Genomic DNA, 16,394 nt, shown 5'->3' with positions numbered 1-16,394 from the left:
AGGAGAAGAATTTAAAAGGTGATTCTCGATTTTACAGGGACTGCAGAGCAGCTAGTGCAGGAGTGATGTGATCTCTTTTCATAGTGTTAGTGAGAACACGAGCTGCAGCATTCTGGATCAACTGGAGGGACCGAAGAGACTTATTAGAGCAGCCTGATAATACGGAGTTGCAGTAGTCCAGTCTAGAAGTAACGAACGCGTGAACCAATTTTTCTGCATCTTTTTGAGACGAGATGTGCCTGATTTTTGAAATATTAGGTAGATGAAAGAATGCAGTCCTTGTATCGTAATAAACGTAATGCGCGGTCCTCTGGAGTCTTCTCCTGATGTCCTGTGTCATGCATTTGTGATGCCTCGGCAACTCAAACTGCACCCAGTGAACTGACCGAGGAATTCCTTTGCAGGGAATCATAACAAAACCAATACTCGAGTTCAAAAACAATCTCTTCACAATATATTGGCCGACAATTTTTTTTTAATGAGACATAAATGCAACATAAACAGAATACAGTATAGGTTTGCTTTTGGTTTTTTATTGCGACCAAAATGCATATAGAGCAGGGGATTTTAAAGAAGAATAAACGTGTCATTGTTTCTAAATGACCTCAAACCTATTTAGGTATTTTTTGTGTTGCAGTTTCTTGTTACTCATTGGCCAACAGATATCGACCAGCCTCGCTTCTGGGTCGTGACGGTGAAGAATATATTCTCGTCAATATTTCTCATCGAGACAAACGCACCAAAAACTAGAACGGGCACTCGGTAGAGCGCATACCTTCGCATATCACAAGATTGGGCATTGGATTATGAACATTGGCATTAGTTGGATAAAAATTGACCGTGCTATGGTAAAAAGAAGATGTTGACCTATCCATGACCTTGACCTTTGACCCGATTGATCCCAAAATGTAATCAAATGGTCCCCGGATAATAACCAATCATCCCACCAAATTTCATGCGATTCAAGAAGATGTTGACCTTTTTCATGACCTTGACCTTTGACCTGATCAATCCCAAAATCTAATCAAATGGTCCCCGGATAATAACCAATCATCCCACCAAATGTCATGGGATTCAAAGAAGATTTTGACCTTTTCATGACCTTGACCTTTGACCCGATCAATCCCAAAATCTAATCAAATGGTCCCCGGATAATAACCAATCATCCCACCAAATTTCATGCGATTCGGTTTAAAACTTTTTTTGTATGCGAATAACATGCATACAAATAAATAAATACACGGCAATCAAAACATACCTCACCACCTGCTTCCTAATCCGAACCATTCCCCTTTGGATTCTATTCCACTGCGGCTGGATTAATTACTCCAAAGAGCGTACCTTGTGACCGTCACAGCCTTGCTAGCGGGTGCTGAATGTCACCCACTGAAGATTTACAAAGAGTCCAAAAAGTGTTCTCTTGTCCGGGGTCAGCCGCATGTGTTTAAGTCCGTGCGGCTCAGTGGTTCCCATTGTGCAGCGCTGTGCGCCATGTGACACGGAGAGGGCTTTGCTGATGCTAAGCAGACAGCGCAGAGTGGTGGTGGCACCCACATGGACTGAGCTCAGCGTGGGTTTAGAGATAGAACATGTGGTCATGAGAGGATTAAGGCGACCCTCTGAGATCTGTGCCCCGTTCGCTCTGAATTGGAGAAAATGAGAGGTTTAGCGGACCACCGGGCTCTGTTGACATTATCCACTTTCTGCGCTGCGTGTGAGTTTACTTTTCAGCTTCCTGTGACGGGTGCTCCAATCATAAAGGAGAGGGGAAATCACAGGAATATAATGGAGTGCGACTATATTCTTTTTAAACATTGTAATGATGTATGCACTTGTGCTGATTTGTGCATTTTGTGTTTGGTTCAATTTTTAATTAGTTTTTTTTTAATGTAGTGTTCTAAAATGTAATCAAAAACAAAAATATTTGAAAAAACTATGTAAAATTGACTTCAACAGAAGATGTTAGTGCACCCTTCGTACACACTTTTATATCCACATCAGCCTGACTGCTCCGAAAGTAAGTTCCCTCATGTCGTGCAGTTATCACTTTTCCCGACAGATAATTCAGCGGCATAAAAACTTGGCTCATTACTTCTTATGACGTTATTCTGCTTTCCTTTATTATACGTAATAGCCGTTCTCAAAATGTGCAATGAAGTATGATTAAATCCCCTTGCTGATTGCAGCTTAACCGTAACCCTTTCGCTATACAGTATATTTCCTAATCGTTAAAACCGACCTGGTCTGTACAAGGGGATACCCGCTTGTTACTTACTGTTTCCACAGGCCTGGCGTCGCTTGTCATCGTCCCACTATACGTGAATACGTGCGTTTCCACTGCGGCCACACAACTGTGGACAAGCAACCCACGCTCTCCATCGTGGAATATGCCGACTACCAACTATTCATACACTGTCATATTCATTACCTTTGCATTGAAAATGCGGAAGGTTATGTTTTGATCGCCGTGTATTTATTTATTTGTATGCTTGTTACTCTCATAACTAAAAAAATATGAAACCGAATCGCATGAAATTTGGTGGGATGATTGGTTATTATCCGGGGACCATTTGATTAGATTTTGGGATAGATCGGGTTAAAGGTCAAGGTCATGAAAAGGTCAAAATCTTCTTTTTACCATATAGCGTGGTCAATTTTTATCCAATTGGCATGCAACTAATGCCAAAATGTTCATAATTCAATGCCCAATCTTGTGATATGCGAAGGTATGCGCTCTACCGAGTGCCCGTTCTAGTTGAATGTGTTTTAACACTCACTATGTCCTTCTGTCCACATGACATCTATTACACCTGTCCATCCTGGAGAGGGATCCTCCTCTGTTGCTCTCCTTAAGGTTTCTTCCCTTTTTTTTCCCCGTGAAGGGTTGTTTGGGAGTTTTTCCTGATCCGATGTAAGGTTTTGGTGAATGTGATGTCTATATGTACAGATTGTAAAGCACTCTGAGGGGAATTCATAATTTGTGAAAATGGGCTATACAAATAAACTGAATTGAAAAAAACTGAATACTGTGGTCCTATTAAGCAGCAGGGCTTTTTCTTGTGCTAAATTGGCTCCATACATGCGTGGTTCGGGTGATGGCCAGAGAGAACGTGCTGCTCATTAAAGTCTTTGCGTTCACTTCTCGGTAATTGTTCTCCGTGGTTTGGAGGATGCGTTCACTCCCACGCTGTCGTGTGTGACTCGCGCTACTTCACATTTTCAGCTTTCCATTAGCGGGAGACTTTCTTTGTGAGGCAGCTATATAGTTCAATAAAATAATCTACCAATATTGAATGTTCTGCGAGCAGCACTGCAAAAGCACATAATGGCGTTTATACATGTTCCCATTAGGGTCAGTGTTTCCAGGTGAAAGACACAGGCTCAAACCCACCTGGAATCGGCACCGGGCCGCTCAGCCCGCTGCGGAGCAGAAGAAAATGCACTCCTCGTCAGAGGTCGGCAGGAAAAAAAAGTAGTTAAATAATTGGGGAAACGGAATGAACACCAACCGCATAACAGCTTCTCCTTTTTGTGTCAAGTGCTCATTGAGGGCCGCTCTCTTACACTGCCACATGCATGCAATGAGCACTCGGTTAATAATCAGTCGTCACAATAGCCGTCATCACACAGAGGGAAGCACCAACAGCCTAAGTGATTGAAGACCACCACGTAAATTGAATTTAAGGTTAAGGTTGATTGCAACCCACTACCAAACCCCACGGAGATAAATACTACTATCATCGATCGTATGAATCCTAATTAATTTTGGTGCTTTAAAAAGTGTCGAATGCATAAATCCTTTAAGATCAGGATAAGGGTAAGATTGGGCTGCTCACATTTTTGACTCACAGGTGTGGCTTGTGCAAGCTTGATTGTCATATTTACGTTTCGATCGCCGTGTATTTATTTATTTGTATGTGTGTTACTCGCATAACACAACAAGTATTAAACCGAATCGCATGAAATTTGGTGGGATGATTGGTTATTATCCGGGGACCATTTGATTAGATTTTGGGATCAATCGGGTTAAAGGTCAAGGTCAAGGTCATGAAAAGGTCATTTTCAAAAAAGGTTTACGGTTTTTACCATAGCACGGTCAATTTGTATCCAATTGGCATGCAACTAATGCCAACATTTTCATAATTCAATGCCCAATCTTGTGATATGCGAAGTTATGCACTCTACCGAGTGCCCGTTCTAGTTACAATTTGCATTTAGCTCTGCTTTGGTGTATATAAGTACGCCAGAATAATGAATCAGCTGTGCTGCTGTGTGGCTTTATTCTTTTCATCTGGTGTCAAGTGAAACAACTATAATGCAGCTTTTTTACGGCAGATGTGTCTGAAAGAACCACTGCCGTATTGTGTGATTGGATGAATGTAACCCACCATTGGCTAACCCTTTGTCAAGACACAAATGGCGTGTAAGGCATCGTTAAACACTTCATTTAAAATGAAACAAAAGCTCCGAAGTTTGCAGGCAATCTCAAAGTCATAGTTTAATGAAACCAAAAGGGAATGTGGAGTTGCAGAGGGGTACAGCGGTGTGTGTACTGGTAGTTCTGTTAGCAAGTTTACTTCCTGTCAGCTACTGCATTCACACACATTGCAACAGGTCATACATATGTGCCCATTCAGAACGTTTGTTGTCAAGTTTCAAAAGATCTATTCATTAGATTGACATGAACTAAACCATTACATATTCACCGATTCGGAGGAAGGGCTGACTTTGAGAGAAAATCAAACAATGTCTTTCCTAAACGGCAGCAAGTGAGCGATGTATTTTAAAAGCAACTGGACTGTTGTTGTCTGTCACTGACCGGCTCGTTTAGTTAAAAAAAATCAGCATGACGTTTGCAGTTTACTTGCTGTTCAGTCCAGTTTCAACATTCAGTTCTCATATCAGGGTTCGTACAGTCATGGAATTTTAAAATGGTAATTTCCAGGCCTGGAAAAGTCATGGAAAAAACATAAATCATAAAAGTTTGGGAAAAGTCATGGAAATGTGTTATAATGACATGTTCATTTATGTCGAGTTTGAAATAATTAATTTGCTTTTTAAAGAAAGACGCTCAAAATATAAGCCGGCGTACGCTCAAAATACGCAAAATGTTCTAAATTGTTCATGTTTATACCGAGATTTCAGTTTGGTCATGGAAATTTGGTTTAAAGTCATGGAAAAGTCCTGGAAATCCACTGGTCAAAATGTGTAAGAACCCAGTCATATGAGAGTCACGGTTGCCCTAGTGGTGCGTCTGCAGTGAGTGAAGGGTCTGGCCCGGCCGAGCGGAGCACGAGTTACACAGATCTTCTAGAAGTCTCCTCGTCTCGGTGATCGAATACCTTACCTTAATCAGTTAATGAATATTCTCGGTATCTCTGAACTGGAGAGAGATACGCCTTCAGCTCCAGCTGCTTGGCTGGATGTGTATAGCCTGCTTTCTTTTCTGTATTTGAATGCTATCTCTAGCTGGCTGTGAGCCATTTGCAGGAAGGTCTGTCAGGGCGAATCACTCCCATCATTAGAGCACCCGGTCTCCCTTGTTTCCACTGAGTACCCCATACAGTACGCAATACATCGCTCTCTACCGGTTAAGTACTCTTAACCAGACTGATTTCACATTTGCTTTACTTATTTGTCTTTTGTTAAATTCTTTTTTGACGAATTAGCTGTGTGTGTGTGTGTGTGTGTGTGTGTGTGTGTTTTGAGTTACACGCTAGAGTTGAGCTGCTGGTGTTGCGTTACAACTTGATTTTGCTGGTTATTGCCAAGTAAAGATCACTTTACAGGCCAAGGTTAGACATTGAACACCTGTGATGTCATCTATTGGGACTTTTTAGTAATTAACTGGGACGATTAACCCACTGGAGTCTGGGGTCATTTTCTCGATTTTACAAAAAAAGTTAAATTCACCTTTAAAAGGCTTTTGCATATGACACATACCCATGTGTTATACATAAAACAAATTCCAGAACAATCTCAGCTCTCTATATAATGAGGCACAATTGTCCTCAGGTACAAGTGGAAAGAGAAAGTATGGCCCTAAAGCTGAAAATGTAAGTTCGATTTTTAAAAATTCTTCATATCTCTTCTGAAAACACACCTTTACTCATGTGGACGAACTGTTTTGGTGTTTGAAATTGGTTTACCAAAGGTCATAGGTTCACAAAAGCAGTGAAATATCTGAATACAATGCTAGATACATGTAAATAAATGTCAAAAACCAAATGTTGTATTTTCGTTTCTTGAGTAGAAATGATGTGGTCCGTCACGCCATTCACCAAAATGATAAAAATGGGACTGAGAAATGACTTCATTTTGCAGATAACGTTTCATTGGGTGTGTGCAATGTGGCTCTATTTTAGGAGACCAGAACACCCCATTTCAGATTTAGTAGAGTACCGTTCTCTGTTTAGATGCTTTTAATTCCCCCTCCCCACCTCCCTTCTACGACTCCCTCCCTCAACCTGTCAAAGCGCTGGAGCCAGCACTGTCACTACCTGCACACCGTGAATACATATTATCTATTTATTTTTTTAAAGATACTGGGAATTTCCATCGGGTTTGGGATTATTGCAGAAAATAATTTCGGCAGCAAACGTAATTACATGTTTTGTTCTGCGAGATAGTCTCCCCGATTTTTATGATTTTTTAAATCGTAAATGCAATCAGCAGAAATACAAAAGCTGAAGCTAGACTAATACACAACAATGTGACAGTCACAGTGGCAGTAATCAGGCCTGTGTGTGTGGCTGGTGAAATTGAACTCAGCTTTTTAATAAATTGTGGTTAATCACAGTTCATTCATGATTTACCAAGGTGGGGTGTGTGTGTGTGTGGGGATTGAGTGCTGAGCTGCCTGCCCTGTTACCGTATCTATTCTACATGTATGTGTTCCAATTATTGTCTTATCTGCTTGTATGGTTAGTACAGGTTTGTATTGGCTATATGAATCACAATTTATATTAAACTAGAATGGGCACTCGGTAGAGCGCATACCTTCGCAAATCACAAGATTGGGCATTGAATTATGAACATTTTGGCATTAGTTGCATGCCAATTGGATAAAAATTGACCATGCTATGGTAAAAAGAAGATGTTGACCTTTGACCCGATCGATCCCAAAATCTAATCAAATGGTCCCCGGATAATAACCAATCATCCCACCTAATTTCATGCGATTCGGTTTAATACTTTTTGACTTATGAGTGTAACACGCATACAAATAAATAAATACACGGCGATCAAAACATAACCTTCCGCATTTTCAATGCGAAGGTAATGACCAACGCATGGGACTGAAGTTGTTGTAAGAGTTTGCTGTAATGTACACAACAATGGAATACACTTATTTGCTTTATTAATCCGTTTGATTATTATATCCAATTTTATTTAAACATTTGCAGCGTCATGATTTGTATCTGTTGGTAAATGTAAATACAGGGATAATGATTTGAAACATTAAGCCCAGCACTCGTTTGTAAACTGAACAGTCAAGATAAGAGTTTGTCTGAGTGGGACCGCCATCAGATTGTACTGCTCCAGATTTAAGATTTAAGAGGTCCATGTTCCCCACTTAGTATTTCTCATATTTGAAAATGTTATTACCTTCGCATTGAAAATGTGGAAGGTTATGTTTTGATCGCCGTGTATTTATTTATTTATTTGTATGCGTGTTACTCTCATAACTCAAACAGTGTTAAACCGAATCGCATGAAATTTGGTGGGATGATTGGTTATTATCCGGGGACCATTTGATTACATTTTGGGATCGATCGGGTCAAAGGTCAAGATCATGAAAAGGTCAACATCTTCTTTTTACCATAGCGCGGTAAATTTTATCCAAGTGGCGTGCAACTAATGCCAAAATGTTCATAATTCAATGCCCAATCTTGTGATATTCGAAGGTATGCGCTCTACCGAGTGCCCGTTCTAGTTTATTATGTTATCGTGTTCACCTCTTTCTCCTTTAGTGAAGGCTGTAACATCTGGCCACAGGGACCAAAGCTGAAATGTAGCCTTAGCTAACGTTAACACATTTACCCATGGGTTGATTAATGTTTACGGTCCCTGTACAAATAAATAAATGAAATGAAAATGAAATGCAGAAGTTGCCTCGGAGCATTTCACTCTTTGCTGGAAAACTAGAAATTAATTTTGAAGGTGCGTGAATCTTCGTGGAGATGCTGGTGGGTGAGGCGGCTTAGAAGCCAAAAGATTAAAGATTAAATTCTACCATTTAAACCACTGGGCAGGTCTGGTACTCTCTGGATGCTAAAACTGGGATCCCATGAGCCCGAGCTTCAGGCCCAGTTAAAACAATGCAGCTCAGCTGGCTTATCCAGCACCAGGCTGTGGATGAGCGGAGAGTCGACTGATGGAATTCAAAGACGTGTATGTTCCCTTCATGCAGCAGTTGGTTGAGGAATTTCTATTTAATTTACTGCATTTACAATATAAAGCACAAAGAAGAAATGTCATATTTTAAGAACACCAAATTAACTTCTGGATGGAATATTTATGTGATTGTGAAATCACAAAGTTGCTTTTAGCAGTTAATGCTACTTACTTACCTTCTGTTGTCACTTTTCACCAAACTTTGCATTTCCTCTTGTACATTTTATTAATATCATCTTTCCCGCTGTTGTTTTTTAAGAGTTCAAAGTTGGTGATTTCTGTTCTCGAGACGTCTCCGACAGGCTGCCGACACCGGAGCGCACGAACGGGAAGGGGTGGGAAAGTAACGTGATGCCGGTGGAGAGGCGATCAAAGGAACAAAGACAGCCGAAGAAAGAAAGAGACATATTGCGTTTTTCTTCTCCATCTAGGGAGCACAAAACCCCTGCAACTCGGGGATAAAGAACCGCACCTCGACTTTTCGAGTAATCCATAACCGTGATTGCTTCGTACCCTAAACACGCTCTGCTCTTTCTTGTCCACCTCCTGCATCACACGTTCACAACATTTTCCCCTCGTCACCAAGGAGATATGATGGAAGACGTAGGCAAGCATTTTTATTTTGGCGTACCCACTCAACTCGAAGGGAGTTGGGGTTCCATTGCGATGTATTGACTTGCGTTGACGTAGTGCGGAGTGGGATCGACCTGAGAGCTTCACGAACGCTTTGTATGAGTGTTAGTCGCATAACTCAAAAAGTATTAAACCGAATCGCATGAAATTCGGTGAGATGATTGGTTAATATCCGGGGACCATTTGATTCGATTTTGGGATTGATCGGGGTCAAGGTCATGAAAAGGCCAAAATGTGGCTGTGGCGAAGGTATGCGCTCTACCGAGTGCCCGTTCTAGTTACCTTCGCATTGAAAATGCCGGAAGGTTATGTTTTGATCGCCGTGTATTTATTTATTTATTTATTTGTATGCGTGTTATTCGCAAATCTCAAAAAGTATTGAACCGAATCGCATGAAATTTGGTGGGATGATTGTTTATTATCCGGGGACCAGTTGATTAGATTTTGGGATCGATCGGGTCAAAGGTCAAAGGTCATGAACAGGTCAAAATCTTTCGCAGAACTCAAAAAGTATTGAACCGAATCGCATGAAATTTGGTGGGATGATTGTTTATTATCCGGGGACCAGTTGACTAGATTTTGGGATCGATCGGGTCAAAGGTCAAGGTCAAAGGTCATGAACAGGTCAAAATGTTCTTGAATCGCATGAAATTTGGTGGGATGATTGGTTATTATCCGGGGACCATTTGATTAGATTTTGGGATCAATCGGGTCAAAGGTCAAGGTCAAGGTCATGGAAAGGTCAAACTCTTTTTTTACCATGGCACGATACATTTTTGTCCAATTGGCATGCAATTAATGCCAAAATGTTCATAATTCAATGCCCAATCTTGTGATATGCGAAGGTATGCGCTCTACCGAGTGCCCATTCTAGTTTCTTCCTGCAACCAGTCAATAATCTCTCCAGTTTCCCCGTTCATTAAGTTTGAAGGAACACCGTGTGGTTCGCCTCTGCACACGAGGCGCAGTGTTCCCATGTCCGCCGAGAGGCGACTCGGAGGAAGCCGTACGGAAGGAAGTGACTTCCCTCTTCGGGGTGGCTTCAGTCTGGGCAGGTCCGCGCTCTCTCATGTGAAAAGGATCAAAGCGGTTCTTTTTCAGCCCGGTTAAGAAAGATAGATGTACGAATGAGGGGGGGAAGTCAAATCTGCTTCAAAAGGGAACACCACTGGGAGCCAGAGAGATGAGAAGGCAGCGAGGGAAATAGGAAAGCGGCGTGAAGTCGCTCCTGTTGCACCGTCGGAGAAGAGAACACGGCCGTCTCCCGTCGTCCACAGGCTGCTCACGCAATAAGTCTGTTGTTCGGGTGCAGCGGCGTAAAACATTTGTTTGCGTGGACGTCTGCACAGATTTGTAAGAAAGAGAAAGTGAGTAGGGGGGGGGGGAGGAGAGGGGAAGACACGAGCTAGAGGATTCACTGAGTGCTGATAGTATGAGATTTGGATTGTGTTCAACGACGCTTTGATATGATAGCGGTGACACTTGTGAATACGCTCCCGTCTCTTTAGCATGTGCTATGACAGCTGATTTCACAGCTTATCGCCTGCTCTGAGAATAAGTCTTGTGAGGAAGGTGCGACATCAAATAGCTCAGACAGAAACCCCCTCTATTGATCCTCCTGAGGCTCAGACAGGAGGCTGTGTGCTATTAAGTTGTGTGTGCGCTGCGCGGCGAGTCTCGACATCCAAACTACGGGCTGCTTTGCCCGTTTCATTAGAGCCAGTTGGATTCAGCCGAATGTTTGGAGCTCGCTTTGATTCCGAGGCGCTGGCTGCTTGCACGTTTTTATTTATTTAAAAAGGTTATAACTTCTAACGATGACGTCTCATGGTATATTCCAAAAGAAATGTATTTCTTCATGTGTAAAATATCCCCCCCTCTAAACCCGTATAGTACTTTAAAAAAAAAAGTTATGCTGGACTTTGAGAGTGGAGGCTGCGGTTGGATTCAGGGTTCGTACGGTCATGGAAAACCTGGAAAAGTCATGGAATTTTGAAATGGTCATTTCCAGGCCTGGAGAAGTCATGGAAAAAACTTAAATCATAAAAGTTTTGGAAAAGTCTTGGAAATTTGTTAAAATCACGTGTTCATTCACGCAGAGTTTGAAATAATTAATATATTTTTTAAAGAAAGACGCTCAAAATATAAGCCAGCGATAGCTCTCAATACGCAAAATGTTCTACAGTTTTCATGTATATACTGAGATTTCAGTTTGGTCATGGAAATTTGGTTTAAAGTCATGGAAAAGTCCTGAAAATCCATTGGTCAAAATGTGTAAGAACCCTTTGGATTCCATGAGTCAGAAGTAGTATCCAAATCATCAGAGAAGCTGCTTGAGCATTACTTGCAACATGATTTTAAAACGTCTTTATATTTGGTCATATTCCACCAACGTTGGGTATATATCGCCCAATATTGCAAATCGCAACGAACCTCACGGGGCTTTCGCTCCAGCTCAGTGTTTTCGGCTCAGTCTACATCCGTTCCAGTCGAGCTCACCAGCGAGACGCGTCCGTTGGCGGATTTATTAGTTTGCGGGCTATCTGGAATTGCAAAAGTAAACCGTTGTGCGGGTGCTCGTCTGGAGTAACGAGACAGTCTGACTGGGAAAGGGGCGCTCCGTGTTCACCCGAGTCCACCTCCTGTGGCCCATCATGCTCTCCATGGCGACACACTGAACACTCATCCATTGCCAGGCAGAGAAGGGAGAAATAGAGTGCTACTTGTTGTGAACCCGCCAAACGAAAACCAGGAACAGGTTTTCGCCTGAAATAAATGATCAAGCAAATTCAGATATTACACATTGGTATCCATGGAGTTGCTCGACTGTATCCTGCATTTATCCCCATGACACAATACTAATGTACTGATGTGAGTTTTCCCGCTTAAATCTGCATGAACGATGCATCAAAGTATTGCTGTGATTTAGAAACTCCAGTTTGATGTGGCGAGTAATCCAGAATCAACATGGGCATACATTTGGATTGATCCAGATAATCCAGTGGATTGTTTTATATCGTCTGTACACAAAATTGGATCGCCAGATTATGATGATGTTTACCTTCGCATTGAAAATGCGGAAGGTAATGTTTTGATCGGCGTGTATTTGTATGCGTGCGTGTTATTAGCATAAATCAAAAAGTATTGAACCGAATCGCATGACATTTAGTGAGATGATTGGTTATTATCCGGGGACCATTTGATTAGATTTTGGGATCGATCGGGTCAAAGCTCAAGGTCAAGGTCATGAAAAGGTCAAAATCTTATTTTTACCATAGTGCGATCAATTTGTATCCAATTGGCATGCAACTAATGCCAACATTTTCATAATTCAATGCCCAATCTTGTGATATGCAAAGGTATGCGCTCTACCGAGCAGTGGTGGCTGGTTTTTTTTTGTGGGGGGGCGCAGTTGGGCGACGCGGTTTAAATAGCACTCAACAATGAGAAGAAAAGAGGTTTTGAGTAGAATATAGTAAAAAACAAAGCTTTATTTCAAGAACACAGCGTGCTCAACACTGTCCAATAACAACTATCAACACATGAGAGGTTCAGAGCAGCTTAAAGAAACATTGGGCTGGGTTTCAGAGGTTTGCAAAATAAAAGAGTTTCACCCTCACATGAAAGAGGTTCAGAGCAGATGTAACTGATGTGGAACGGGCATGGAAGAAGTCGGCTCAGATGGTGGATTTTCCCAGCACTTATTTATTCTGCAGAAGACAACAGAACACACACATTTGCCTTCTGATCTGTCTCTGCACTTCCACTTCCCTCAGCAATATAAAACCATTGTCCATGGAAGACAGGACCACATTAAATCTAAATAATAACAATTATCATCAAAAACCATGACATGTAACATACAAGGGGAAAACAGAGACCCCTAATGGACAAAATAAATAACTACATGAGCTAGAGTCATTTCAGCAGAAACAGCGAAAATTCTAACTTTGAACAAAAGGGAAACACATACCTGCAGAAGACAACAGAACACACACATTTACCTTCTGATCTGTCTTTGCACTTCCACTTCCTATACACGCAAAACAACACAATTTACACAAGGAAAATATACGTCGGGGCGACCGGATGTAGCTAAACAAACGGTGCCAAAGTGGCTCAATGAGACCGCCACCAAACGTATATGTTGACGGTCTAAATGACACGACAGCTGGACGCCGTGATCGTATTAGCGACCATTACTGTATGTAACATAAACGGTTAATTTTTATTGAAGAATATAGCCAAAATAGTGCGACATCGTTTTTCACTCAACTCACCTTCAGCAATATAAAACCATTGTGAGCAGGGTTGCCAGGTCTGTGTGACAAAACCAGCCCAATGGCCAATAAAACCAGCCCAAAAACCAGCCCAATATCAGAACTCAAAATATGCCCGTGCCAAACCATATACACTGCTTTTAAAGTCCAACAGCATTGCTATCATTGCCAAATGTATTGTAAGATCTACAAAGTAACAACATATGTTTAGTATGCCAGCATTAAAAGCAGTTTTCCCTCAAGTTATTTCACCTAGGTCCTAAAATGGCCTTGTGTAATTAGATACAGTATATTATCATAAGTAAAATGTGTGTACGTGCTGATCTGGAGTCAGTTTGGTAGGATTTGGATATGAATAAATTATTTCATTTAAAATATCGATTTTTATTTAAAGATATTCATGTAATTTACATGAAAAATAGGTCTACCCGAACCAACGGACAAACAATTCAACCCGCGCAACACTTCAAGCCCGATTCCGCAGGAAAACCGTGGACCTGGCAACACTGCTCTATGGACTGAGGGAACATACGGGTCTCTGATCTGCCGAATAGTCCAATCACGTGACCATGGCACACATTTTTGCGACCCAAGATTCACGTTTCATCCGCCAATGAGAAGCCGTCCTTGCCGAAACGACTGAAATGTTTTCTCGATGCCGTACACACACGTTAGATCGCCTCGAAAAAGGGGAGGGGCTTCTCTCCGTGATAATGGCGATATATTATATTTTTTCACATTAACTTAAGTGGTTGTTGACAGGCTGAAGGTCTGCCACACACATTTAGCGCGTCAACACGGTATATTTACTATTTAAATGATTTGGCATATAATGGTTTTTTGACAGGATTTTTTTTCATCTCAAAATTGTAAGAGGGGCGGCGCCCTAGCGCCCTCTATGGACGAACCGCCACTGCTACCGAGTGCCCGTTCTAGTTGAAAATGTTATCCTGCAGATACAGTGTGTGTGTGTGTGTGTGTGTGCTGCAGGGCTTCCCGAGATATGAGTGAAAAATGTTCTCGTTTCTATCCCGTCCAGGTGGGCAGGCAATAAGGCTCGACAGAAGATGCGACGGGGATGGTGGCTCGTCAGATGGCTGGGGACCGGAATGGCAATCCTCTCCTTGCTGACCCACAGCTGGGGCCTGGACACCGAAGGTACGAGCAGCCGGCCGCCCCGACGTCACTTACTACAGCTGAGAGGGAAGTCGTGATGTGGGAGAGTCCATGTTTGTTGTCACAGTGTGGCGTACAACAGCATATCTGATACGTTGTAGTTAATGTGCCAAACTGAAGCGTGGACCACTTGAACAATTTTAATAACTCTCGCTGAATGGACCGAACGTAAAGCTAATTTTGAAATATCTTGAAATGATTAATTTTTTTAGCTCGACGGCCTCGTTATTTTTTTCCACGTCATATTTTATGTCGACTGTTTGTCAGAAGTTTCCATCCGTTAAAGATGTTGGGATGCGAACGCCAGCTGAAAAGTCCGACACGTGAATGTGTAACCATGCCAACCACTTGGCTTCATCGAGCTTACAGTTAATGAAATGTTGGTTTTTCATACCAGCTCCAATAGTGTGGCTTTTCTAAAAAGTTAGCGCATCGTTGTAGAGCTTTAATGAGTGTTTGATGTCTTTAAAGAGACACTCTCAGGTGTGTGTTTTTTTTTTTATGACGTCCATTCAGTGCAAATGCTCTCGCTCTAACAATAACCGTTCTATCCTCCCTTTTCAAATGTACGAAATGTTTAGCAAAATTAGTCAAAGAGATGGCATGAATCCAGCGTACGTCCTACACAGTTCACTGATAAAGCTGAGAGGATTCTTTTTGTACTTTTCTGAATAAGTTTCCACATTATTGAGAGAATCTTAGCGTGTATTGTCTCATCTCACTGACTATGCAGCAGATGCCAGTTGAAAGTGAATTTCAGCTGCCTGAGCTTGGCAGGTCTTTAGAGACGGTGCTGAGAGGAGGCTGCACATGTACAGAGACTTGCTTATTTCTTCCGTGAGGCAATATTGCACATAATTCAGGTCAATTTTAAATTCTCAACACTGTTTCTCTTTTTTTCTTCTTCATCCCAGTCTTCCTTGACAAGCTCACGAATGTAAATGCAGTTTTTGATCAGAGCATCATTTTTTATTTCCTGGTCTTTTTGAATGAAGATTTTATTTTGAGAGATTCAATCACCGGAATGTGGAAAGAAAGCGACTTAAGTTTATTTTACTTTTACTTTGGAGAGCGGCTTTTTTAGGTTTAATTTAGGAACGTGCCTTTTAAAAAAAAAAAGGCCGTAGCGTCTTCTATGCCTAAAACAAACGTTCGGGCTTGATGAGTGGCGCGGAGGCAGGAGGAGGGGGGTCTCGGATAACCCCCCTCCGAGACAAAAACTGTCTTTTAATTAACGTTAGGAATGTTCTAACCCAACCCAATCAAGTGTTGGGTTAGCCGGTGGCTATTTATGTATAGCTCACTATAAAGCTTGGATAGTCGTCGGCTTAAAACACTCAAGACTTTAATAATTTATGACAATCCCTACAAGGAGATTCAACAGCCATGAATCTCTCTCCCAGCCTGTAGACAAACCGGAGTCCGGCCAGGAGCCAGGGGTCTCCCAGTTAGTATTTCTCTCCTTGTACAAAGCCAATGTGTGTGTGTGGGTAATCAGCGGGTCAGTATCAGTGCGTGGGGACGATGACATCATCGCGGGCACCGCTCAGTCCGCAAGGGACGTCTCGATTAGGGTCGGGTACCGAAAACCGGTGCCTGAGTCGATTGAAATTGAAAAAAACAATTATTTTGAACTTCTCTGGTGACTCCGCCCCGTCAGCGGGTTACGTTAGCCGATCATATTTAACTTTGTAGGCAGAGGCGTGCGCCGTGTGTGACTGCGTTAGCCGCTCAGGCTGGGCGCGATGGGGAGACGGTCCCCCTGAACACGTGGAGACCGATGATGACGAGAGCAGCCTGAACTCACATTAGTACCGTGACGTTGATTGCAAGTCTCGCATTCATAAAAGTAGGCCAACAAATAATAAATTAGCCAGTATAACCGTGTTTAAGCTAACGCAAGCATTT

The 16,394-nt window shown here is 42.0% G+C and overlaps 1 protein-coding gene across 1 annotated transcript in view; it reads left to right on the top strand.

The window, feature by feature from the left end:
• Window positions 1-16,394, top strand: part of pcdh15a (protocadherin-related 15a) — a 276,702-nt gene that overhangs the window by 62,626 nt on the left and 197,682 nt on the right. The window contains exon 3 of the mRNA XM_056436303.1: window positions 14,350-14,468. Within this exon, the coding sequence (XP_056292278.1) occupies window positions 14,378-14,468 (91 nt within the window). The 5' untranslated portion in view covers window positions 14,350-14,377. The remainder of the gene's footprint in view (window positions 1-14,349; window positions 14,469-16,394) is intronic.

Source organism: Pseudoliparis swirei, chromosome 17 (genome assembly GCF_029220125.1).
Source record: "Pseudoliparis swirei isolate HS2019 ecotype Mariana Trench chromosome 17, NWPU_hadal_v1, whole genome shotgun sequence".
Taxonomy (NCBI): domain Eukaryota; kingdom Metazoa; phylum Chordata; class Actinopteri; order Perciformes; family Liparidae; genus Pseudoliparis; species Pseudoliparis swirei.
The sequence above is the reverse complement of the archived record's forward strand: the minus strand, read 5'-3'. Positions and strand labels throughout refer to the sequence as shown.